A 25,217-nucleotide genomic window follows, 5' to 3' on the forward strand; every position below is an offset into this window, starting at 1 on the left:
TGGAGCCCACCCAGACCTCACGGGTCGTGTGCAGTTTCGTCCCAATGCATGTTGTGTTTGGACCAGAGGGTGCAGGGCTGGCTTTGAAGGTCTCTGGCCTGGGGCAGGAAGAAGGGTGACCGGTCGGAGGCTAGAGGAGGACGTTAGGTTAGGAATTGAAATTCTCTCTTGGATGCTGAGGTGTGAGCTGATGAAATGAGCTGGTGCCCAGTCGTCTGGGGTGTGAAAGATAAGAGCTTGTTGGAAGGCCCGCGTGGCCGCCTCAGGACTCGGGCTTCAGAGGAGCATCTATCTCAAGTCGCAGGCGGGGCGGCGTCTCAGAGCTGTGTGAGGGGCCGGATAAGCCTCACTCAGGGGCAGTGTTTTTCCTCAGTGTTCCCAGACCCAACCGTTAACTGCCGGCAAATAGAAGTGAGAGCTTCCCAGGACCCTTTTCGGGCCCAACTTCTAGTCTGCTAGTTTTGTCTTAAAACCGCACGCACTTGAGAAACAAGGGAAACGTCTCTCTTTCCTCCTCCTAACAGACCTCAGCACAGCTCTGGGCTCACCTCTTGATGGCGGTGGGGTTTATAGGGCATTCCCAGTGCGACGCCCTCCCTCCTGGCTTGTTCCAGGGTGTCCCGGTGTTCACCTGGGCCTGCAGCTGGCCCTTGGGTGCTGCTGAAGGTGGCGCTCAGGGTCTGCACGCTACAGAGCTCCGTTTGTTTGTAAAGAGGCACCAGCCTCAGTGCCAAGTGCCCTACGGGAAGAGGTCGCCAGTGTTGGGAACATGGAGTAAAGTCCATGTGGAAACTAGGGACCCAGGGAGGGCGTGTCTCCCCCCAGAGAAGAGGACCCCATGCCAGCGTGTGCCCAGACTGTGTGGCCAGGGCTCTGGGGACAGTGACATGGTGGAGAGTCTGCACAGGCCTTGACTCTTCGTTTCCCTTGTACCCAGATTCGGCACTTGGCAGCTGAGTCTCCATGAGGCCTGTCCCAAGCCCCCTCCCAGCCCATACACACCCCTGCACCCTCCCCCCATCCCTTTTCTTACCACTCTCTCGGACTTCTCGTGTTCACACAGTTTGCTTACGATTCCCTGTGTCTTTCTCGGCACCGCTGAGTGGGAGCCCCCAAGTGCAGGGCTGTAAATTGTCCCCCAGGAGCCCAAACCAGTGCTTGGGGCCTCCGCACGTGCCACGTGGCTCGGCGACCTGCACGCGGCATCCCTGGGCTCCTGGAGGAGCCCACACGGCTACCTCTGAAATGAGAGGCCTCTCAGTGTTTACATCTGACTCTGGCATTCATTCCAGCAGGCACTTTGAGCCGTGTCCTAGAGGGGAGCTCAGAGACAGGAAGACCTTGATTTTGAATCCACCAGCCTTTCCGAGCAGGGGTGAAGTGAATGGAAGAGGGGCTGGCGTCCGGTTTCCCCTGCCTGCTTCCCTCATACACAGATGCTGAGAGCATAAATGTTGCCTAGTCAGGTGGAGCCACTACCCTGGGTCCCCTTCATGTGACTTGATCCCTGAAGACGCTGTTTCTCAGGGTTTGATGTGAGCCGTCCAGCCCACAAAGGCCCTTGGCCAAGGAGTGGGGAGGCTCCAGGAGCCTCCGTCTGCTCAGGTGTACTTGCTTCCTTCTGGAAGAAGCCAAGAGCGGTGTCCTCCACTGGGACCTGGGGAAGGACCCAGGGGGTCTCTTCCCCAAATCGTGACAGTCACCAAACCCGTGCCTGGGTTTCATCCGGAGAGGCTGTGGCATCAGCAATGGCCAAACCTTTGCTCTCCAGACTCAGCCTCAGCCTGCAGCTCAGAGCCTAAGACTGTCCCTTGAGGGCGCTCCTGGGGGCCTGGGGGCAGGACAGGCAGAGGTCGCAGACGTGCTCTGTGTTCTTCCCACGGTCCTTGGCCCGTCGCCCATTCCCTGCTGGAGACAACGAAGCTTATTTTTACATTCAAAACTGCTGACCATGGATTCTGCCGTCCGTCTGGGCGGAGCTGTGGGGAGAGACTGTAAGAACGGCCTGTGGGCGCGGGGTGGGGGCTGCCTTCCAGCACCCTGCATCTGTGTGCCTGAGCGCCCTGAGACCTGGGCACCAGTGGGGCCAGCAGAGTGGGGCTGGAGTGTGACGGGGAGGGCACCCTGGGCAGGGCAGGCGGGCCTTGGCTGGGCACAGACCCCCTTGCCCTCTGCTCCAGCAGTCGCTCCCCCCACGTCCACACCAGGCACCACGCCATGGAGCTGTGGCCCCAGCTTTGAGTGTGGTCCCCCTGCACAGCGCCGCTAGGAGACTGTTCTCCTGGCAGGGGCTTCCTGAGAGATGGTCCCCCCAGAGCAGACACATGTTCCTCGGGCCTTTTCCTTCCCCCATTCAGGAAATGCCCTCAGTGCCCCCACGTACCCCACCATTACCAGCTGTGCGGTGAGCAGTGCACCTTGTGACTGAATTCTGGTCGGGAAACAGCACTGACCAGCAGACGGCAGGTCGTGCTGTGCCCGGTGCACAGGACACACGGGAACTGTGAGCAGCCTGTGGGGCCTGGCTCGTGGTTGACCCACTGAGAAGGTGGCGCTTGAGTTGAGATCTGAAATGGGGGGGAAGCAACCCCGGGGCACCTGAGGGAGAGTGTGTGGCCCAGGGCAATTACACGGGCCTGGAGAGCTGCAGAGCAGCCTATTTTGCTGGACCCATGGGAGGCGGGGAGGAGACAGGGTCAGAGAAGAGTGGGCAGGTCCCACAGGGCTCTGGCACTCTGGGGTCTTGGTTGGGACTGCTTATGTGGGAGCCCTGGGGGTCTGAGTGGGGAGGGTAGACAGGGGGCTGGAGCGGAGAAGGTCTGGACTTTGTCCCTGCCATGAAGCAGATAGGATTGACAGATGGTTTGAGGTGGGACGTGAGAAATGAGGGTCAGACACAGAGTTGCCATGTCTGGCCTGAGCAAGGCCAGGGCTTGAAAGAACCAAAGTTCCATTACGGAGACGAGGGAAGCCGAAGGTTTGAGCTGAGGCTGACGTTGGTGGTGGCCGTGGAGCCCCTGGGGCTGCTGGTGTCTGCAGGGGGATGGGCCCCTCCCCGGCAGGACCTTCCTCTCCTGCTCAACTCTCCCTTTTGGTGACAGGCCCTGCCCTGCCTGGCAGCCCACTGTGATGGAGCCTTCCTCAGGTGTGCAGAGGCGGCCTCAGGATACCCCTAGTGCACTGAGCCTGTGGGACAGAGATGGGAGCCCTGGCTCTCTGGTTGGACTACAGATTCCAGGGCTGGCCAGGAATACAGTTTTTGTGGGTGTTCCTAATACTTTTTCTTCTCTTACACATACTGAGGTCTGGGACAAGATGCTTTCTTGCTCTGGAAGTCTCCCCCTGCAGTTTCCTCTGTGTGCCGGGAGGAGGCGCCCTCAGGGGGGGGGGTCTGTGTGGATGTGTGCATGGCTGGGAGCTGCTGTGTGGGTGGCTGACGGCCCGCTCTCTGCAGCCTGTGCACGTCTGGCGTGGTGCGGCTCCACGTCAACAGCTGGCTGGAGGTGAGCTTCTGCCTGCCCCATAAGATCCACTACGCGGCCACGAGCCTCATACCCCCTGAGGCCATCGAGCGGAGCCTGAAGGCCATCCGGTGAGTGCCAGCCCCACGCACATCCTGCCGGGGCCCTGCTCTCCTGTGTCCTGAGGTTTACCAAGTACTTGGTTCCAAAAATTGTATTTTCCTCTTCCTGCCACAGAAATTGGCAGGTAGGGTGCTGCTGTTCACAGAGTAAAAACACACGCTTTTGTGTCCAGTTTTGTCTAGAGATGACCACCCCAGGTGCCCCACGGGCCCTCTCAGCACTGCCTGGCCAAGCGGGGTGCTGTGCTGTGGTCCCAGACGAGGGCCTGGGCAGGGCTGTGGGGCTGAGCATCATGGCAGTGGCCGGGAGCCGGCCACGGGAAGTGTTTTGTCTTCATGGTGTTACTCACCGGACCTCCTGCTCAGATCAGAACTTGTGAGATCTGTTTCTTCATGTCACTGATTTCCTTCAAGGAAAGTGCTGAGCCCAATCTTCTGCCTCCCCCTCCTCCACCAAGTCCTGTGTTTCCTTAAATGTTTTTTAAACAGAAAAAGAAATCTGGGTACATAACAGAAAATGTTGAGACGACAGAAAGCAAAGCACTGCCTGGTCCTTCCTCCCTCCCCAGGCCTGTGCGCCGCCCCGGGCTTCCTTCCTAAGCGTATTTCTAGGTAGTTCTGTTCATAGTCTGCAGTGGGGATTTTGCTTTTCCCATATTTGGGACTCTTTCCTTAGGAAAGATTCACTTGTTTTTGAATGAACGTTTGCTGGGCAATCCCAGAGGTGGGATGGAGCCGGGTCACCCGTCAGGCCTTCCTCAGTTTTTTCTGTGGGTGATCCTTGCAGGTTTTTAAAGGCCTCAGGGCACAGCACTGTCTTCCGCTTCCTCCCCAGCCTCTTCTCTGCAGGTGCACACGCAGGGCAGGGGCCTGGGGCTCGCTGGTTCTGCTGACCCGTGTCTCTGCCCCACAGCCCGTACCACGCCCTGCTGCTGCTCAGCGACGAGAAGTCCCTGCTGGGCGAGCTCCCGATCGACTGCTCCCCAGCCCTGGTGCGTGTGATCAAGACCACGTCTGCTGTGAAGAACCTGCAGCAGCTGGCCCAGGACGCAGACCTGGCCTTGCTGCAGGTACCCTGGGGGCTTGAGGAGACACCCTGGGTGGGCAGGATGGGCAGCAGGGAGGGGCTGGACGCATCACAGATGGCGCCTTAAGCCGCCTCCCGAGGGCCTCCGTCCAGCCGAGGGCTGCTGCATGGCCTGCTGTGGTGATGGGTGGATCTGGAGTCCGACCTGGGATCAGGGCCTTGGGATTGACTTCCTCCTCTGTGGAGGGAGGGGGCAGTGAAACCGCGGCAGAGGAGTGAGGCCGTCGTGGTGCCAGGTGACGGGGCCGCACAGGACCAGAGCCAGGGCTGGGGGCTTGCAGGGTTGAAGCACAGGACCAGAGCCAGGGCTGGGGTGCCTTAGCCCATGTGGGAGCTGTGCAGAGCCAGCACCAAACCCAGTGGCCTTGATTCCCCCTGCCACGCCCCGCGGGCACACAGGCCTGTGTCTGTGCAAGGTGCCACCTCCTTGCCGAGCTACGTGCTCATGAGCTGCCCTTTCTGATCAGATGGGGTCCCCTCTGCCCTGGCCGTGGATCTGGTTTGAACCTTGGCAGGGGCTTGGGGCAAGGAAAAGCACAGGGAGAAGTTGGAGGCCGGGGGCAGGGGGCCTTCCAAGCGACAGCCTGAGGGTGGACTCAGGGTCTGGAACGGGGCACTGTGTGACCGCCAGGGGGCAGCAGGGCCCGGCCCAGGGACCAGCGGCTCCTACAAAGGCCAAGGGTGGAGCACCATGAGGCAGGCCCACCTAGGCCCCTGCGAGGCACCTCCAGGGAGCCCTTGGCCTTTGCTCCTTAGCATGTTGGGGGAGCTTGTCTACCAGGCCTGACTCTCAGGCCATTTTTCCCCAAAGCAGCCTTTCTGGATTCTGTCGTCCCGAATAAGCCCTTCCCCCGTCTCTACTCCATGACCTTTGTCCACCCCGTCTGAAAGTGTTTATCGGACTCTGCCTTGGTGTTTCACATGGGCTCCTGGACTGCCTTCCTAGCACCCACGAGACACAGAACATTTAACGCGCTAGCTGTTGTGTGTGTACCGCGGAGTTTGTGTTCTGACCAGTACTGGCTGATCGGCAGATGCCTGTGAGTGTGCAGCTCTGAGGGGGTGACCCTCGCTGTCCCCTGAGGCTGCCCAACACGGAGCCTGTTTGGACGCTGTGCCTTACAGTTCCCCCAGACACAGACAAAGCTCTGATGATGTCCCCTTCGCCTCTCCCTGGCCTTGCCATGGGGTCCCCTTGCTGTTTCCTTCCATGCCCCTCCCCACTGAACCCGGTGCAAATCAGGGTTTGCCGCTGGTGTGGTCGTGCAGACGCCCCCTGGGGCCCAGCCCTGGTGGTGGACCTTACCAGCCTCTGGGACTGCTGCTTCCTGCAGCAAACCACCTAGCGGAGGCCCCGTGGGGAGGGAGGCCAGCGAGCCCAGCTGGAACCTCAAGCACAGGTGTGAATGTCACCAGATGATTTAAAATCACTCATGTTCCATCCTAGGCAAAAAAGCTCTATAAGTATTTTGAGGGTTTTTTGTCATGATGAAATTAATATATTCTTATTAAAATTCAAATATCATACAAATTATAAACAGAAAAAGAGAAAGTCCCCATAATCCCGTATCCTAGTGGTAACCTAGATTTCTCCAAGCTTTTTATATACATATTAACACATAATCTTTGAATAACAAAATTAGGATTACACATTACTTGTGATTGGGTGAACAGTGGCCCCGTAGACCTAATAATGCCTGGGACCTGTGAGTGTGACCTTCCTTATGTGGGACTTTGCAGACGGGAATAACGCCCTTGAGACAGGGTGATGATCCTGGATGATCTGGGTGGGCCCTTGTGAGAGGGAGGCGGGGATGTGACCATGAGGCAGAGATGAGACGAGTGGTCACAGCAGCTTGGAAGCAAAGAACAGTCTCCCTGCTGACAGCTTGACTCCAGCCGGGTGATCCTGATTTTAGACTTGTGGCCTGCAGAGGGCGCTCTGGCTGCAGGGAGAGGTGGGAGGTGGAGCCCATTGGGCGAGGGTGGTGGCAGAGATGGAGGGAAGGGGGCCTGTGTCCTTTAGAGCCATCAGCACTGGGACTTGGGCTGAGAAAGAAGAGGGTCAGCAATGGAACTGAAATTTCTTCTGTGTTTGAGTTGGCTGTGGCACTGGAGGCCCTGTTTGACGAGACGAGGTAGAGGTGTCCCCGGCACTGTCACAGGTATGCATGCACCCTCAGAGGCACTTGGCTGTGGTGCTGCAGTATGAGCGGTGCCCGTTGCCGTGGTCTCACCCTGGCTCCCTGTCCTGGCATCATGGTCTGTGTGTGGCCCATCCTGATGTCTTGAGAGTCCAGGGCAGCAGGAGAGTGGGATGTTCTCCAGGGATGAGTGTGTGGAGTGGGGGCAGGTGCAGTGACCCACATCCACTGTCACGTGGAGCCCCGTCCCCGTGCTGGGTGCCGGCTGGGCTGTGGGCTGGCCTCTGCCGGGATGTGCAGCCAAGCCCCTTGATCAGCTGGACTGGCCTCATCTCGGGTGCCCCAGCGTCCCTGTGCTGGTGCCAGCCAGGACGGCTCAGGGACCAGTGATGGAGAGGCTTGTGGCCATGAGCCAGGGGCCTGCGTGGGTTGGCCTCCCCAGCATTGCCCTCCCGGCCCTCTGCCCGCAGGTTTTCCAGCTTGCGGCGCACCTGGTGTACTGGGGCAAGGCCATCATCATCTACCCGCTGTGTGAGAACAACGTCTACATGCTTTCTCCCAACGCCAGTGTGTGTCTGTGAGTCCCCCTGGCTGCCAGAGCCCAGGGCCCCCGAGCGGGCAGGGGTGTGACTGGCATGGCCGGCCAGGTGGTGCTCCCCAGGTCAGCTGGGCCCACGTTCCAGTTCTGGCCTGGTCCAGCCCTGCATGGCATCCCTGGCCTGTGCTCTTTCAGCACCTACGGCCTCCAGGAAGGGTCTGCGCCTGCCTGTACCTGCCGGCCAGTGGGTGCTGCATGGGGCAACTGGTGGGAGGTCAGGAGCCTTGGCCTTGACTTGGGGGCTCATAGGGGCTGTAGTGTGGGGAAAGCATCTGGGTTCTGTCCTCATTGCACCCATCCTGGCCCACCCACCAGGCTGCGCCCCCTCCTGCCCACCACAGGCTCATGGCGAGGGTGCCGACGCCTGAATGGTGGGGAGGTCTTCTGAGCTCATGGACCCTCATCCCTGTCCCCAGGTACTCTCCGCTGGCTGAGCAGTTCTCACGCCAGTTTCCATCTCACGACCTGCCGTCTGTCCTCGCTAAGTTCTCCTTGCCGGTCTCCTTGTCAGAATTTAGGAACCCCCTGGCCCCCGCTGTGCAGGAGGTGAGTCTCAGGAGCTCAGGGAGCCCAGGAACCACCCACCTGGCGTCAGTCCCTGATCCCAGGCTCTCAGTGCTGCTGTGCTTTTAGCCTTGGTTTGGCGGGAGGTGCTTGCTGTGTAGGTGGTACCTGCCCTGCCAGGGTGACCAGAAGCCGGGTCCCTGGCTAGGCCGCCTGCAGACACTTGGGCATTGCAAGTCCCTCCCCGCATGGAGCCCCCCTGCCCATGGTGGGCACTTCTTAGGGTTAGAACGCAGTTAAGAGGCCCAATTGACAAGAGATCGGTGACCTCTCCTGGGAGGACAGAGCCACTTGGTGCCCCCTTCTGGGCCTGGGGATCACATAGTTGGGGGACGCAGAGGGGATTTTGTTTTCACTGAGCCTGGTCCCTACACTCCTACTCCCTCCCCTGCCTGTCATGGTCCAGGTGGCCACAGGGTCTGTGGGTATAAGTCCTGGGCTCACTGGTCCCCAGAATCTCCTCATCCAAGGGGTCCTGGGTCTTGGTCAGGGCGAGAGGCAGGCAGGGGTGCTGGGTGTGGTGGGCTGGCCACCAGGGAGGGGTGAGACGTGTGGAGCGAACTGGTGAGTTCTGCGTTTGTGGCAGGGTTGAGTGTAGCCTGGATCCGAGAGGCTTTGCCTCCTCCCCTCCACTGCAGTCCTGGGGCTCTGGGGCTCTGGGCAGGGCCAGGTGGGACAGGTGTCGGAGATGGGTCTGGGTGTTCTCAAGGCTTTGTCTTCAAAAGTAAAGTATTTGCTTTAATAAGTGCCAGGTCTGTTAGGCAAAAACAGTCCTTAAAAGCTTAAAAGCAAACCCTTTTCCGTTGAGTGTAGCCTGGATCCGAGAGGCTTTGCCTCCTCCCCTCCACTGCAGTCCTGGGGCTCTGGGGCTCTGGGGCTCTGGGCAGGGCCAGGTGGGACAGGTGTCGGAGATGGGTCTGGGTGTTCTCAAGGCTTTGTCTTCAAAAGTAAAGTATTTGCTTTAATAAGTGCCAGGTCTGTTAGGCAAAAACAGTCCTTAAAAGCTTAAAAGCAAACCCTTTTCCTCCTCAAGTTGTGAATGAGGAGGAGACCCTGTTGGTCTGCTCATTTAGATGCCAAGTGTGACTGTTCTGAATGCCGTCTTTCATGGCACCTTTGGTTTCCAGGAACTGTGCCAGGTCGTGCCAGCTGAATAAAAGACACACTTTGCATGTTCACCCTCTCCCCTCCCCAGCGGAAACTTCCCGATGGTCCGGATGGCGGGTGGCTTTTCTAGGCCAAGCCCGAGGGGCCCGGATGGAGCCAGTTCTGGTTCTGCTCAGTCCCAGGGTGAGGCCGCCGCCTTCCATACCTACTACTACAGGCCGAGAATGTGCTCAAGTGCTGATGAAGTCTCTTAATTTAATACAATTTTTATTTATTTAAATTTATTTATTTATTTATTTTGGCTGCGCTGGGTCTTTGTTGCGGTGCGCAGGCTTAGTTGTGGTATGTAGGATCTTAGTCCCCCGACCGGGGATCGAACCCGGGCTCCCTGCATTGGGAGCAAGGAGTATTAACCACTGGACCACCAGGGAAGTCCCTTATAATTTAATTATTTTACAATCCTTTTCAATTTTCTTTGGTGTGACTGGGTCACATATGCCCCTATTTCCATGCCCAGTCAGCCAGCCCCTCCCAGCAAGGGACCCCCAGGGATGAGCAGGCGGGTTTGTGGGTCTGAGGACGTGGAGGCCATGTGCACACACGCCCCCACTCACGGCTGCTGGAGCACCACCTGCACAGGCATCCCTGTCTCCGGGCAGGCTTTCAGGTTGACCCAAGGGGAGGACTTTTTTGCTCTCAGGGCAGCTGCCAGCAGCCTCTTTCTGAACAGTGTCCAGGGTCCCCACAGAGGCCAGTGGGCTAGGGAAGAGGAGGCAGAGCAGGTCCTCCGCGTCACAGGTCCTGCTCCTCAGCTCTGGGCAAGAAAGGACAGCCGTGGGCAGCCTGGGTGTGTGATGGAGCAAGGGCCGGTGTGGCCCCGCTGCCTCCCCTGGACGGGAGTTGGGGTTGCAGAGCGGCTGGCGGCTGGGCGCTCCTTCTCTTGAGGTGTGGGGCCTTATCCTGACCTCCAGGGTGACCTGGGGGTCATGTCTCAGGCCTGCCCATCCTGCAGACGCAGCTCATCCAGATGGTGGTGTGGATGCTGCAGCGCAGGCTCCTGGTCCAACTGCACACCTACGTTTGCCTGATGGCCTCGCCCAGTGAGGATGAGCCCCGCCCCCGGGAGGATGACACGCCCCTCACCACCAGGGTTGGCGGCCGCAGCCTCAGCACGCCCAATGCCCTCAGCTTTGGCTCCCCAAGTAGGACCACAGGGCATCTGTCTGGTGGGGGGTGAGCACCTTGGGCGCCCTTGGAAGAGGCAGGCGGCCAGGAGGCCCAATTTGGGCGCCGCAGGGAATGACCACAGCACCTTCACAGGGCTGCACTCGAAAACGTGCACACACAGTGCCCGTGGGCAGCTGTGTCCCCGAGGCTGCCACTTCACCCAGCTGGGCAGCTCTCCCTCGGGGAGGCCCCCTCCCCCACCTCTCTGAGGATGAGGCTCTACCTTGCTGAGTCGGGAGCAGCCTGGCCCAGCCTGGGGTCAGAGCAGACCACAGCCCATCCCTGGGAGGACCGTTGAAACCTCCGTGCTCAGGGCCTATGAGGAGACAGTGACTGTCATAGTCCCTTTTTGAAGGAGCTGTTTTGCCCACGGTGTGCCCCCTAAGGCGGCAGCCCCAAGCCCCAGGTCCCTGGCTTGGGGAAGACGGGCTGGAAGGCTTAGGGGAGGCACCTCCCCAGGCTAAGGCGGGGCCTTGGACATCAGGCTCAGTGCCGGACCTGCCTGCCCAGGGCTCCTGTCCTCTGAGTGGGTGGCAGGGGTTGGATGACCAGGCTGGCCTTGGGGTGAGGGGCTGCTCTCCAAGGGCACAGCAGTTAATGCCCAGGTGGGCGCAGGTGACTCGTGGGGCTGGGGGCAGCCGCTCCCTGACTGTGCCTGTCCTCAGCCAGCAGTGATGACATGACCCTCACCAGCCCCAGCATGGACAACTCCAGTGCAGAGCTGCTCCCCAGTGGAGACTCGCCACTCAACAGGAGGATGACGGAGAACCTGCTGGCCAGCCTGTCCGAGCATGAACGGGCAGCCATCCTCAGCGTGCCCGCGGCACAGAACCCTGAGGACCTCCGCATGTTTGCCAGGTGGAGGGTGGAGCAGGGGCCACATCTAGGGTCAGGACAGAAAGTGGATCTCAGTTTAAATCCCGATGGCAAACAGCCCTCACTGGTTGAGGTGGCATCTCCAGTACACAGCCGTCCCCACCTGGCACCTGCATGTGGGGGTCTCTCCTGTACTTCCTGGGTGTTTCTTGTCACGTCTTGGGAAGCAGCACCAAGTTCTTGTCCTCATGGAGATAGGGTGGGGCCCTTGGTCTCCACACCATAGGTGACACAGACTTGTCACACCCAACCCTGAGTTGGGTGTGCTGGGTGTATGGTGTTCTGGGAGCGTCAGGTTGTCAGGGACTGAGCCCCCAGCCGAGGTGCCCCAAGAGCCACAGCAGCATGATGCAGAGAAGCTGCCAGCTGACCGTGCACTACCCTCACCTCCGTCAGGGCACTGAGGCGGGGTGACATTTCAGGGGCCACGGTGGGCAGTGGGTCCAGGGCACTGCTTGGGGCAGGGGCCTGTCTGAGGAGCCCCCCCGCTCCCGCCAGCTCTGTAGTTGTGCTCATACCCACCCCCCACCCCCCAGGCTCCTGCACTACTTCCGCGGCCGCCACCACCTGGAGGAGATCATGTACAACGAGAACACGCGGCGCTCCCAGCTGCTCGCGCTTGTGGACAAGTTCCGCAGTGTCCTGGTGGTGACCACCCACGAGGATCCGGTCATCACTGTCTTCCAGGCCCTGCTCACCTGAGCTGGGGCACTGGAGGGAGCCTCCCCGACCCCAGGCTCCTTCCCTCCCCATGGGGCCCCTGCTCTCCACATCCTCACCCGCCTCCAGTCCTGGAAACAGCCTCAGGGGCTCTGAGCTGAGGTGAGGCTCGAGCTGGGAGAGCGTCCAGGACTCTTGCCTCTGAGTGAGGTTTGCATGCTGCCCACACCAATTTGGCCCGTATTTCTCTCAGAGCCCCACCCGCCCTCCCGTGTTCCCTGGGCCTGGGCCGTCCAGAGCTTCAGGTCCGAGGGCCTGGCCTGGCCTGTATGGCCAGCACTGGCCGCCTGCAGGCACCCTTCCCCCCAGCTTGCTGGTGCCTGGCCCAGCCCCTCCCCCCACCACAGTCCTGTGTTAGCCACCAGGAGGCCCTGGCCAAGCGGTCACCCCCGTGCCACCTGAGGCACGAGGACCTGGGCTAACGGTGTCCCGCAGCTGTCTTAGCTTCCCCTTGGCGGGGGTGTCTGCACTGGTGCTCCCCACACACGGCTGCCTCAGGCCTGAGGAGGAAGTGCGCCTGCTGGCCCCGGGTCCTCCTACAGAGACGAGCTGGCCACCGACGGGGGCTCCGGCCGAGACACAAATGACACTGTTTTCTATAAACACAGCATTTATTTCATTTTTAAACAATTAAAAATCCTCATCCTGGCCGGCCTTTGCTCTGGCCTGTGCGTCCCGCTCGGCCGCTCTGTCTACCACACTGACCCAGGGGCTGCCCTGCACATAGAAGCGCAGGGGCTTCAGGGCCCACTCTCCTGCATGGCCTATGCCCACTCGGGCTGCTGCCACCACAGCTAGCTCACTGGGCCCCAGGGGGCCCCGCTCCAGCCATACAGCCTCGTCTGTGGCCAGGTCCCGCTGGTCGAAGCTCTTGTCGATGGCCAGGGCCTGGCACAGCTTGGAGGGACCGTTGCAGAGCTCAAGGTCTTTGAGGGCTCGTCCAGCAGCGCCTTTGCGGAGGGTGTGGCGAAGGTGCCGCATGGCCTCCAGGCCCCCCAGGGGCTCCAGCGCTCGGAGCAGGACACATGCCCCGTCCCCTGTGGAAGAGATGAAGCCTCCCAGGCTGTTGCCCCGCTACCCAAGGCCCGACCAAAGCTTCGGGGGTGACACCTGTGCTCACTCACCGTCCAGACCCTCAGCCTGCCTCCCCCTCCTGCACACCTGCACCCACAAGGCACCTGTGCCTCCTACGGGCACCAGCTGGGGAGGCATGGAGCTCCCTGGCTCCCTCTGTGAGGTCAGCAAAGAAAACCCCAGGGTCCCCCAACCATCTCCCCCACTGGCTGTTGGGGAAGCTGGAAGCCTGGCTTGGAGCAGCCACCAGTGTGCACAGGACGCAGGTGAGCCCCACCCCAGGACCCAGTGCGGAAACTGACAGAGCAAGAGGTACCGACATAGCACCCCACCTCCGTGGGGTCCCCTCCCCACCCAGTCCAGGCCACTTGTGGGACGGCAAACAGACACCCAGGCCCAGGGATTCCCTCGAGAAGACACATCTGTCCAGACCCCCTTGGATTCCTGGCTGGGGACAGTGATTACTCCCTGCGCCCTGGAGAGAGGCGCCCTGATCCTCCAGCAAGGCCAGTGTCCTGGGACACCTGCTCCCCTGACTCTCAGCCCACTCGCTAGCTGGGAGTCTGAGGGGCTCAGCCTGAGGCGTGGCCAGGCCAGTCCCTCTCTCAGGCCTCAGCCACACAGGCCTTCCCATCGGCACCCAAGAGCTGGCCTCCTGCACAAACAGCAAGTGTGGGGGTGTGTGCGACCAGATGCCCCTTAACCAGCCAGCTTTCAAAGCACTTCAGGATGTGCCCAAGGGCACCTAAAGCCTTGAGTTTTAGTCCCTCTGTGACTCCTGGGCCGCTCCCCTCACTGGCCTCAAAGCTCCCTCTGGTTCCATCCTGAGCGTAGTGGGTAGGTACCACCTGCAGACAGGTCTGGAGGAGTAGCTGACCCCTCCTCTCCTGGGATGCACCTGAGTCCAGACTCCTGACGAACAGGACACCCCTACCTCGTCGCACCAGGCCTCCCCATCACCCCCCGCCAACCCCGTCTGCCTGCACCAACCGCGCAGCCCCAAGTCCCGGTCTCTGCACGGCCTCCACCCCACAGGCAAGGACTGTCTTGGCTGCCCCTCTCCCTCACTCCACCTGGATGACCCTTGGCCCTGTCTGTACCCATGTGGTTTTCTGCTCCCCTAACCTCGACGTTCCTGAGGCATCCTGGTCACGTAACCAGAAAGTAACACACCACCTCCCACATCTGCTCTGTCCACTGTACCCACAGAAACTTGGGCTCCTCCCTTTCCTCACTGACTGCAGCCCCTTGTCTAAGTGCAGTCTCCTCTCACGTGAGGGGTTGGTTCTAACGCCAGAGAAAAGCTCAGCGACCGGAATAAGCTCTGCGCCTGATAACAGGGCCCTCGGGGGCAGTCCCTGTCACTCAGTTTCACCCAGCACCTGCCTTCTGCTGGGCACAGGGCCAGTCGTGGATTCCCTGTGTCCTCTGGCCCTGTGGCTCTGGCATCAGGCATCCCCAGCTGTCCATTCTGGGCAATCACAACTCACACGTTAATGGAATCCTTCCACGTGTGTGACCGGCAGCCCCTTACTGTCCTCGAGCCTTCATTCATCTTGCGACGGTGGTGGGAGGCTTGGCAGATGGACGCTAGGACTGGCTAGCCAGAGTGGGCTAGGCAGACCACCCCCCCACCCCCGCCGCTGCTGGTCAGCAGTGGCTCTGGCAAGAAGGTGCCGGGCGCTTCCTTCTCAGCACAGACCACTCAGAAAACACAGCTGCCTACCCACGAAAGACCCAGTGGGTCCCCCAAGGTGCGTGGACCCTCCCGGGAGCTTTAGACCAGCATCTCTCCCATCGGCACCGCTGACCTTTGGGGCCACGATTCTGTGGAGTTGGCCATCCTGTGCACTGTGAACTGTTGAGCATCCTCCCTGGCCTCCACCCACTAGAGGCCAGGAGCATCCCCACAGATGTGATGACCAAAAATGTCTCCAGACATTGCCTAATGTTCCCCAGGGTGGCAGTATCATCCCCAGTCGAGAACAACTGACCCAGACCCCATAACTGGCCGCCTGGCGAGGCCGCCTGGCGAGGCTCCTGCCTGAGCCCAGCTCACCCCAAATCGATCTCATTCTTGTTTCCCCACATCAGCCCCTCCCGAGTCCTCTCTGGGCCGGCAGTGACACCAGCACCGAGCTATGGGGCCAGCGGTGGGCTCGTGAACCCATGTGCTCTGTGTACAAGTCAACCCGTGACCTCTATTCTTTGGGGCCCCTGGCACCTCTAACCACCATCCGTGCAGCCAAAGCTCCTGAAACCCTCGCCTAGTCTAGCAAGGGAATCCCTTGCTCAATCACCTAGCCAACCTGGTCCTCCTGGGGTCTGCCAGCTGAGGGGGCTCTGTCCAGGCCTCCTGCTTCCCCAAGCCCCAGCACCGCTCACCTTGGCTGGAGACATTCATGCAGAAGTACACACCATAGATGAGGTACACATACAGCGTCCCTGGCTTCATGAACATGCCGCGGTTGCGGAGGGTCCGCCGGCCGCCCCTCGAATGGGCAGCTTCATCCTCTGGCCCCAAGTATGCCTCAGTCTCCACGACGCGGCCACGAAGCTCTGTGCCATCATCCAGCCGTCGGACCAAGACCTGCTCAGCGTAGGAAGGAGCCGGGTTTGCTCCACCCTGACAGTCCACAGCCTGGACTCATCTCCCCAGCTCAGGGTGTACAGGTACAGGACACCCAGGTACAGCCGGCTCTTCCCCACCATCCCCTCCATCCTGCTGGACCACTGGGCCACAGGCCCTGCTCACCAAGTGTCCTGTCCACAGGGTGCAGCCATCTCAGGCCGGCCTGGGCTGGGCTGGGCACCAGCACTAGTGAATTCTCGCACTTCCTCTCAGCAGGGTCCCCTTGGACTTAAAGCCTAGCCTGGGGCCGAGCAGTGTGAAGGGCACAGGGCCCTGCCTGGGATTCCAGAGCCTGTGGAGCCCCCTCCCCCTGGACTAACTGCAAAGGACCGTCACACTCAGCCCCCACCCAGCCAACTCTGAAAGCAGCAGGACCAGCTGCCCTGCAGTGCCCCAGGCCTGGCCCACGGCCCTGGGGGTAACGAGCTCCACAAGGAGTGGGTCAGCGCAGACAGCAGGCCAGGAAGGCGAGCCTGGCGACGGTTGCCTCGGACAGCACCCTGGGCAGGGTGGGTACAGGAGGGGACAGAGGGGCCAGCCGAGGACAGGGCAGGGGGCAGTTGTCAGGGGCTGTCCCCAGAGGGGTGGGTGCCCTCAGGCCAGCAGAGCACCTAGGAGAACACAGTAGGCCACAGGAGAGCCAGGCAGGGCCTGCGGAGCGCTGAGTACCCCGGGAGCTGAGTACTCCCCCGCCTGGAGCCCCTCTGCCCTTCGCCATGCATCACCATGGTACGGCCCCAGGAATGGCCAGCTGTCATGCCCAGTGTCCAGAGCCCCAGGTCTGACTCAACCAGGGTTCACAGTGGAGTTTCAGGGGCCAGCCACCTCACCAGGGCTGTCTCTAGCACCTGCCTTGTCCTTAGGCCAGAGCCTTAGGCAAGTTGGACGGCCAGGCCACCATGCCTTAGCCCATGGAGCTCAGTATGTCTGCAGCCAGGGTCAGTGTCGTGGGGGCAGGAAGGGGTGTGCTGGAGGCTGGACTCCGGGGTAAGGGTTAGAGGAGGCCTTCCTGGAGACAAAGCCCATAAATCCGCGTATGTGTGCACAGGTGGGCTTGGCCAGAGCACCTCAGATGAGGCCTCCCTCCCATCTTCCCAGGAGATGAGAGGGAGCATTCCCTGTCAGCCTGACACCTCCATGGGGCCTGGGGAGGAGCCTCCCACAGCCCTTTCCTCACTGTCTTCTTTCCTGTCCTGAAGTTCACTGATATCACTTCCAGATAGCAGATGGTGGTTGCCCCTCACCCCCATTATAAGCATCTCCTCCTTGCTGGTGGAGGGTCCCGAGAGAGGCAAGACCCTTCTCAGCCAAGAGGGTGACACAAGAGTGGTCTGGGTTGTCATGGCAACTCATTGCTCCTTGCAGTGACCTGATTAAGGATGAGTGCATGACCCAAGCCTGGTCAAGAGGTCTGTGAGGACATCCACTGGGAGGTAATGAAAAAGGCTCTCCTCCCAAAAGCACATACAGGGTGAGACCCTCCCTTCTCTGCTGGACATCACCCTGTCTACCCTCAGGCTCAAACAGGCGTGATGCAAGCCTAGGGGAGCCTAGGGGGAGACTGTGACACACTGAGGCCCTTGGGCCCTCGACCTGATGCTGGGCCCACCTGCCCCATGTGCGCTTTTACATGAGATCATAACCTCTCCTGACTTAAGGTGCTTTTACAAGGACCTTCTGGCTACTGCAGCTGAAAGCATCCTCGTGGGAGCAGACTCTGGTCCCTTCTCAATGAGGTCACACTTCAGGTCACACTCCACTAACTCACATTTTAGGATCTGTTCCTGGCACCAATTTTCTATTAGCCATAGAAACTGACTCTCCTTGGCCATTTTAACTTAAAAGTAGGCTCACTAAAGGACACAGGGTAGCCATGGAACCTCCAGGAGGACCAGAAAGCCAGGCCTAGCCAGATGGTACTCCAGACAGATGTGGCCAAAACTCTGCTGCTGCGGCACATGCCATGTACACACAGCATGGTGACGGGCTCCACCCCCAAGGGCCCTGGGCGGTCCTGCTTCCCACCCCAGAACTTGGAGCTGCAGGGGCTGCTGGGAAGCCAGCTCTGGCACTGTGAGCCACTGTGAGGAGAAGGAGGCTGTCCTTCATCAAGACAATCCTGATGCTGGGCAGCCCACAGGCCATGGCCTCAGCTGCCATGTGTCTAAAGCTGCTACACACATAGACAAGCTCCAGCAGGGGCACTGACTGTGTCAGAGAACGGGGCAGGCAAAAGCAGCCCCTCACAGACAGAGGGGCCAGCATTGACCGTGGTCCTTGTAAGAAACCTACCCTGAGGGCAATCCCAGGTGGACCAGGGGTAATGCTCCCACAGCCCCAGGGGGAAGGCTAATGTTGTAGCTGCCCCGTCCTCACTGCCCAGAGCAGGCAGGCACCCCTCACAACCTCGGCATTCTTCCCAGCTGACACTGGACCCAGACGCTGCCCCAGCTGACTGAGGTGAAGCTACCCAGGAGCAAATGTGGGCAAAGCGGCTGACTGCATGAGGCCACGCAGGGCCAAGTCAGGGACGTGAGCCCAGCGGGGAGAGGGCTGGGGCCCACAGACGCTGCACGGTGATGACCCTTCAACAGAGGCCACGCCGCTATATTTCCATTACCTGTCCCAGAAATGCCCGTGCCAGGGGGACTGCGGGCTGGTCGAAAAACTCTGATCCCAGGCGAGCAGGGCGGCCCTTCAAGCTTGAGAAATAGATGCTGCGCTGGGGGCCGAGGGTCGTGGGTGGCCCCAAGCGGGGCTCCTTGGGGGAAGCTGTCCGGGTCCCATCTGGCGGGCTCTGATGCCGCTTGGCCTCCGACAGTCGCTGCTTTTTTTGCCCCATTCTTCAGGAAAGCTGAAACGGGAAAGGACAAGATAAAGGGTCTGAAGAGGAGAGGACAGATGGTTGTGCAGTGAAGTCAGGAGCTCAAGGACTCATTCAACTGCCTGCCTGTCTCCTCATGTGCAAAACGAGGGCAACCAGCCTGTGCAAACAGAATGCCATACCTGAGCCATACCTGGCATGCTCAGCCCTGCACCGGGACCCAGGAGGACTTGGGAAACGATGGGACGTGAAGGCAGGCTGGTGGCGGCAGTGACAAGGTAGCCACTCTGCTGCATGTGCCATCCACAAGCAGGAGTGGCAAAGGGCTGCAGGGCCTGGGGAGGGGACAGTGGCACCCCAGCCTGGGACAGGAGGGCTGCTACCCTCTGATTGCCACTCATCATTTGTGGTCTCCAAATGAACTTCTGAGCTTCTTTCTGGAACCCTTCCCTTTGCACCTGCCCCTAACCAGGAATTTTAAAACAGCTGTGACCTCAGTGGGGCCTGGCCGAGGAACGGATTGTGGGTCACTGTGTAATCCACACCCCTCCCCAATGCTGGCAGGGCTCCCACTGTGCCAGACCCCTTCTAGAATGGCCCAGAAGGCTTGACACACGCACATGGGTGAGCACCAGGCAGACCGTCTACTTGGCCCCATCCCAGGCGCTCAGGGTGTGACCCCCAATGAGTCCCCAGCTGTCCTCTGTCTCATGACCCAGGATGTCAGAATAAGGATAAGTGAGGCAAAAGTGAGGTGTGAGGAATGAGGAGGATCTGCCGAGACCGGCGCACTGTCTGCCTCCCACCTGCTGCCACAGGGCCTGGGAAACCTGACCACACACCCTTGGCCGTTCTGGGACCAGCTGCTCTCCAAGGAAAGGAGCAGCAGGTGAGCGCTGGGGCCTGGAAACACCCTCCTCAGGGGCTGATTCCCGTACCTCCCTGGCATGTGACAGACCCATTATTTTTAACCTAAGTGCTGACATTCTATGTTGTCCGGAGCCGCCAGCCTGCTGAGAATGGATGTTGATATGACCGTGTCTGCAGCTAGGCGCATTTGCCAACACCCACCACAGGCTGACTCCAGGACGCTGCGGCCCCTGTTCTCCGCCCAGGTTTGGCCCCCGGCCTGCCCCGAGGCTCTGGGGTGGCGCTGGGTCTCTGCCCTGACCCACCCTGGGCGGTGGGGGGCGGCTCATGCAGATGCCCTGGGACTGAGGCTCAGAGAGGCCTTGGCTCCCCCTCTGCAGAACTAGGATTTGAACCTGCCTCAGAGCCTCAGGCTGAAGAGTGGGGTGACCCTGCCCCAGAAAGTGACCTAAGGTGTCTGTGCCTCTGTTTCATCTGCAGAAAGGGAACCAACATTGTCACACAAGATGGTTCTGAGAATAAAATGAGAAGCCGGGTAAGCACTTGTCTGGGTACAGCGAGCGCTCACCAATGTTAGGAAGAAACGCAAAACCTGGGGACAAGGGTCTGGGGACAAGGGTCTCTTCCCAGCCTGGGCCCAGCCAGTGGAGGGCAGAAAACAGCAGCCTGGATGGGGCACCTAAGGGACCCGCCAGCCCTCCATCAAAACCTGGGCAAACAGTGGGTTAGTAAATAAAGGGAGAGCATTTATCCATCTGGGACAGACACTGACGGGAGGAGGAGTGTGGGGAAGTGGCCCCTCGAGGCAACCCTATGGTCATTTCTGCGGCAGGCGGGCTCGGGGCAGGGGGCGTCTGAGCCAGGCTGAGCGCCCAGCACGTAACCAGGAAACCGGTGGCGGGCGCTCCTCCCAGACCTCTGTGGCGACCTCGGGCCGGGCCTCGGCTTTGTTTCTGGCAAGTGGAGCAGCCGAGCCGGCCCAACCCCGCCGTCAGGTGCTCGTCTGGGAACTGCAGACGCCTAGGGGCGGCCCGTGCGCACATTACTGGCTCCCAACTCAGGGCTCACTGCGGTGGCGATGCTACTCCGGGGGGGTCCGCCCCCGAGCCAGTCCTTCGGCCGTGCGTCCGGCGAGGAGCACGCTCACCTGGGCGCGCACTCACCTGGGCCCCGCGGCGCGCGGGCAACCGGCGGTTCCGTCAGGGATCTCGAAGCTGGTACCTGCCGGCGCGGAGCCAAGCCCGGCGCGGAGCGCACCCCAGCACCCACCCGGAAGCGCCGCCCGGTCCGGGGCTGGAGCCGGCGCCTGCGCTGAGAAGGACGGAAGCCCGGCGGGGGGAGGGGGCGGGCGCAGGCGCGGATCCGCCCCGGGGGAGGGGCCGGGCTAGCGACCGGAGTTCCCCGCCGTCGCCGCTGACTCGCGCCCTACCTCCCGTCCGGGACAAAGGCCGGGGGATGCTGGGACAGTTGTGGTGTGAGGAGGGGGAGCAGGCAGCTGGGGTGGAGGGGAGCCCTCCTCCCCGCGCCCCTCCCAGTGACATGCCCCCCGCCCACTTGCACCCTGGTCCCCGCAGCCGCAGCGCTCACAACACCTGGTGACCTCCAGCTGGTGGTCAGACCACCAAGAAAGAGGCTTGGTCCCTGTGAACCTTGACTGGGCCCTAGAGGGGCCCCGGCTGGGGGTGTAGTGGTTTGGGGATGCCCCAGACGGTTCGGTGGGGTGCGTGTGCAGTGTGCGTGAGGGAGGTGGTGTCGGAGCCCCTGGTCCTTGGGACTGCGGAGGGGCATTACTTGCTCCATACCTGTGGAGCATTTGGGTGGAGGGGACAGATAGGGCGGGGGAGTGGGCCAGGAAGACTTTGTCCTGGAAGTGGACCCAGGCCTTTCTGGAAGCACCACCACTCCCATCACAATATGGATGGGTCCTGGGATTCTGTGTCTGCAGTGGGGCCCCCACCCTTCCCACCACCGAAGGATGCTGAGAGGAGCCCGCCCAAGTCCGGGGGTGGGCCTGCTGGAGCTTGGCCAGCCTCCTGAAGAGACTGAGGCCAGCAGGAGGGCTGTGGGGACCCACGAACACTCCTCCTGCAGGGCAGTGGCTGGGGGCAGTGTGAGGTATGCCACTGCCCTTTGGGGCAGCAGGGGGAACGCCCCTGCCCTGGACCATGTCCTGAGCTGTCTGACTTGTGTCACCCTGGCCCTGTGAGGGGTACCCGTGGGGCCTTGGAGAACAGTTGGGCAAAGGATGGTGTGTGTGTGGGGGGGCGAGGTGCTGGACGGGCCACGTGACTGGGGCCCTGGGATGAGCGAGTGTGGCACCTGGTCTCAGGGCAAGTCCAGCTGGGAGAACCCTGGTCTCCAACTCCTCCTCCTCCTCCTTGGACCAGCCCAGGAGCTCAACTCCAGCCCAGGCCCAGGCCCAGCTGTACTCCCCGCTCCCCCCAGGGCCCCAACCAGGACTTCCTGCGGAGGGAGGGGCAGCAGCCTTTCAGCCGCCTGCTGGAAGCCACCCAGCTGTCTGTGGCACTTTGTGCCGCTTCCTTCCGGGGGTGGGCAGTGTGTCGTCAATGACTGCTTGTGAGGCGGGCCTGGATGTGACTCCCACCCCTTTCTTCCCTCCTTACCCGCTGCAGCCATTCTGCCCGAACAATGACTCCCCCTCCTGCCTTCCTGTGTGCCCAGCCTCCCTTCCCTCCTCCCTTCCCCCTCTCCCAGCTCTGGGAGGGAAACTGAGGCTACAGTTGGGCCAGTCCCCCTGGTGGGGGAAGGGGCAGGGTGGGTGCGGTTTTGTATTCATTTTCATTTTGATTTCACAAATAGTGCATGGTCCTTGTAGAAATCATGGGGAGTCCACGCATTCCCAGAGGGGCGTCTTTTTCGCAACTTGAAGATGAGGAAAGAGAGGCTTGGAGGACAGCCCAGGAGGAGGCAGGGCTGGAGCCAGCAACCCCTTCTCCAGATGTTCCAGCCTGAGTGCAGGGCCTTGCACAACCTCTGCCCCCCCTTCCCCCCCCCACTTCCTGGTTTGTGGTCTGAGGCTCCACCAGGCAGGCTGGGGGTAAGAAGGTGGTCTCGATGGGAGGAGGGGCCTGGGGCCTTCTCTTCTCATCCCCAGAGTGCCCTGTTTCTGGGCTGGGAGAGGCTCTTTGGAGGATGTCAGTGGAGGATGAAGGTGAGGACACCCTCAATGCTTTGAAAGGGGCCAGTACTGGGGTGAGTTGCTCTGTGCCCTGCCAGGCCAGCCATGGCCTCTGGAGGAGCCATCAGACCCTGGAGCCTTGAGAGAAAGGACAGCGGCTCCACCAGCCACAGAGGCCAGCACTGTTCCTACCCAGCACACTGTTCACTGTCCTTCTCTCTATGTAGGGGCAGCTAACACCGTGAAAGGGGCAGCACCTTCTGGGGGTGACATCTCAGCAGGGCGGCCTCTGGGGCCCTCTGCAGCTGATGGGTCCTGGGGGCTCGGAGGCTCCTTGGGTAGAGCGAGCAGCTGTGGGCTGCATCTTCCCTTCCTGGGGCTGTGCTGCCAGTGCTGCTGGGCCCTGAGGCCAGGTACTTAAGGGCCCCCTTGCCAGGCCCCAAGACATGGGGAGGGGCAGCTACCTCAAATAGATAGTGACTTCAGGCCCTGGCTGGTCTGGCCCACTTCTGCCTCTTCCCCAAATAGCCAGGGGCTGGTCCCGGGCCCATTCAGGCCCCCCCAAAGCTCAGGCTGGCCTGCTGAGCTGATTCCAGAGTGGCTGGTGGGGATTCCTCTCAGTGGTCAGGACTGCCACCCCCTCAGGTCCTAGAGTGAAGTGTAGTCAGGGGGTGCTCCAGATACTTGCCCATCCCCAGTCACTTGCCCACATACTGGGCAATTGCAGCTAATTTCTATTTCCAGGGCCTGGGAAAAGGAAAAAGAGGGACAGGGAGCTGGGTTTCCATGTCAGGCCCTCCTCCACCAGAACACAGGGCAGTGGGCCAGGTGTGAGACAGAGCACATGTGTGTGCACACATGTGTCCCGTGTGGACTGGGTCCAGGCCTCTGCTCATACTGTCCTTCTGATACCCGGGTCCTCGCTCAGGAGGCTCGGTGGGCTGAGAACCTGGGGATTCCTGGGTTTGCCTGCCAGGGTGTACTTGGGAGCCACACGTGTGAGGGGCAAGGGTTTGCAACAGAGGCTGCTGGGGGTCCCACTGGAGCTGAGAGGGTCCTTTGGAGGTAACCTGAACGAATGAACCAGGGGGAAGCCACTTACCTGTGACTGGACACATAGACCACCCTCTCTGGGGATGGGGTGTTACTTGGGGCAAGGCAGCTCTCGTTCACTGAAGGTGACTCCTGGTGGGGTGGGGGTTGAGGTGGGGTGGGACTGGGGGATGGGCACCTGTCTCAGCTGTGAGCCAGCTATGGCTGTGCTCCTGGCAGGTGGGAATGAGTGTCTGGGTCATGGAGGGGGCCTGGGTACCCCGCAGCACCCACTGCAGGAGACCTGGCAGCACTGGATGCCTGGCCACGGCAAGCTCTGGAGGTGAGCCCAGACCCTGGACTCCAGAGGTGACACCACTGCCGCTGGCCCTGCCAGCCCAGGCTGAGCGTCTAGGTGGACGGGGCATGCTTATTCCTGGCGGGGGTCGAGAATGCCAGGCATGGAGAGACTGTCCTTTCTGTGGGTGAGAGCCCGGCATGGGAGGGGTGGCAGTGTGGGCAGCCAGAGCCCTGAGCATCGGCACTGGGCAGCCTTCAGCCTTCTTCTTGCCTTGTGTCCCCAAGGCACTTGTAGTCACCACCCCACCCCCCAGTGAAGGAGTCCTCTTGTAGCCCCTCCAAAGCTTCCATTGTCTCCCTCTACCTAGGAATTGTGTTGATATACGTGCGTTCATAAATGACCCAGAGTGTGCAGGCACCACTCTGTCCTGTGGTATGGATGAGGAGACAGTCAGAGGATTCTGTCACTTTCCCAGGCTCCAGGGCCAGCTGTGAGTTGGCTGCCACCTCAAGTTGTCTACTTTCTGTGTAGCCAAGGACCAGGGCTTTGTCTGCGGTCATACCCTGGGGCATAGCTTGCTGACCTGACCGTGGCACCACCTCTGTTCAGAGAGGACCACTGCCTCCTGGTCCCAGACCAGCAAAGGGCCTGTGAAGACACACTTGTGGGCCCCCCAAAGCTGGAGGGGCTGGGGCTCATGTGCCTCAGTATTCTGGCTCCCAGCGGAGGATCCTTAGGACACCCATGGTCCCAGTTCTGCTCCCTACGGGGGAAGTCTGTGCCCCTCCACCACTCACAGCTCCTGGTCAGCCCTGCCCTGCTATTGGCACCCCCTCCCCCATTCCCGGGTCTTTCTCTGGTGATTGTGCCCCACCGACTCCTGCAATGTCAGGAGAGAGGGAGAGGAATGCTGGAAAACTCCCGCCAGCAGCCTCAGCCTAGAGCAGATGGGCCATTTTGTGTTCGACTCAGGGAGTGCGGGGATGGGCCCACAGGGCTGGTGGGTGAGCCCTGAAAGAGGGAGGAGCACAGAGTGGTGGTCGGAAATGGTGCTGCCGCCTCTGCGCCTCCGCTCCACGGGTTCCAGCCTGGCCTGGGAGTGCCTGTTGGGGGAGCAGGGCTTCAGCGGGTGGGGAGCACAGGGGCCCCGGGAGGAGGTCACTGCTCTGATCCTGCCTTTGGTGCGAGTGCGACTGAGTGTGCATCAGTGGTTGTGTGCACGTGTGTAAAATGGGTGAGAGTGAGCATGGAAGTGTTACAGTGTGCGTATGCGGAGGTGTGTGTATGTGAGTCTGTGTAAACAGGTGTGGGTAAAGGAACACGTGGGCGAGTGTGAGTGGATACAGAGCGTGTGTGTTTAAGTGCATGAACGCAGGGGCATGTGTGTGCGAGTGAGGCTCCCGTGCGGCTTAGGGTGAGAGACTGGGCAGCGCGGCCTT

General features: G+C 60.8%; 2 protein-coding genes across 3 annotated transcripts; one reads left to right on the top strand and one right to left on the bottom strand.

Annotated features, from left to right (window-relative positions):
- Positions 1–3,454: 3,454 nt before the first annotated feature.
- Positions 3,455–12,554, top strand: NPRL3 (NPR3 like, GATOR1 complex subunit; the record flags this gene model as incomplete). The annotated part of the gene is made up of 7 exons (XM_028486039.2): positions 3,455–3,592; positions 4,497–4,653; positions 7,285–7,391; positions 7,829–7,958; positions 10,096–10,285; positions 10,976–11,168; positions 11,723–12,554. Coding segments are annotated over 7 exons (1,081 nt in total), but the record flags the coding sequence as incomplete, so codon positions are not given.
- MPG (N-methylpurine DNA glycosylase) lies at positions 12,499–20,622 on the bottom strand. Of its 2 annotated transcripts, none has more exons than XM_028486038.2 (4): positions 20,470–20,622; positions 18,233–18,466; positions 15,399–15,570; positions 12,499–12,943 (listed from the first exon to the last, which is right to left on the bottom strand). In XM_028486038.2, the coding sequence occupies exons 2-4, from the start codon at positions 18,452–18,454 to the stop codon at positions 12,537–12,539; spliced, it is 801 nt and encodes a 266-aa protein (XP_028341839.1). In that variant the 5' UTR covers positions 18,455–18,466; positions 20,470–20,622; the 3' UTR covers positions 12,499–12,536. The 2 variants fall into 2 exon arrangements, with proteins under 2 accessions (XP_028341839.1, XP_007130465.2); XM_007130403.3 differs by having other exon boundaries at positions 15,366–15,570.
- Between the last annotated feature and the right edge of the window lie 4,595 nt (positions 20,623–25,217).

This window comes from Physeter macrocephalus, unplaced genomic scaffold (genome assembly GCF_002837175.3).
Source record: "Physeter macrocephalus isolate SW-GA unplaced genomic scaffold, ASM283717v5 random_733, whole genome shotgun sequence".
Taxonomy (NCBI): Eukaryota; Metazoa; Chordata; class Mammalia; order Artiodactyla; family Physeteridae; genus Physeter; species Physeter macrocephalus.

What these genes read in the sequence shown, in the direction of transcription:
- MPG (XM_007130403.3), bottom strand. Translation starts at nt 18,454, where the DNA reads ATGGGGCAAAAAAAGCAGCGACTGTCGGAGGCCAAGCGGCATCAGAGC. An exon ending in CACGGGCATTTCTGGGACAG is followed by an intron (nt 15,571 to 18,232) that starts GTAATGGAAATA and finishes TACGCTGAGCAG; the next exon opens with GTCTTGGTCCGACGGCTGGA. An exon ending in CATGAATGTCTCCAGCCAAG is followed by an intron (nt 12,944 to 15,365) that starts GTGAGCGGTGCT and finishes TCTCTTCCACAG; the next exon opens with GGGACGGGGCATGTGTCCTG.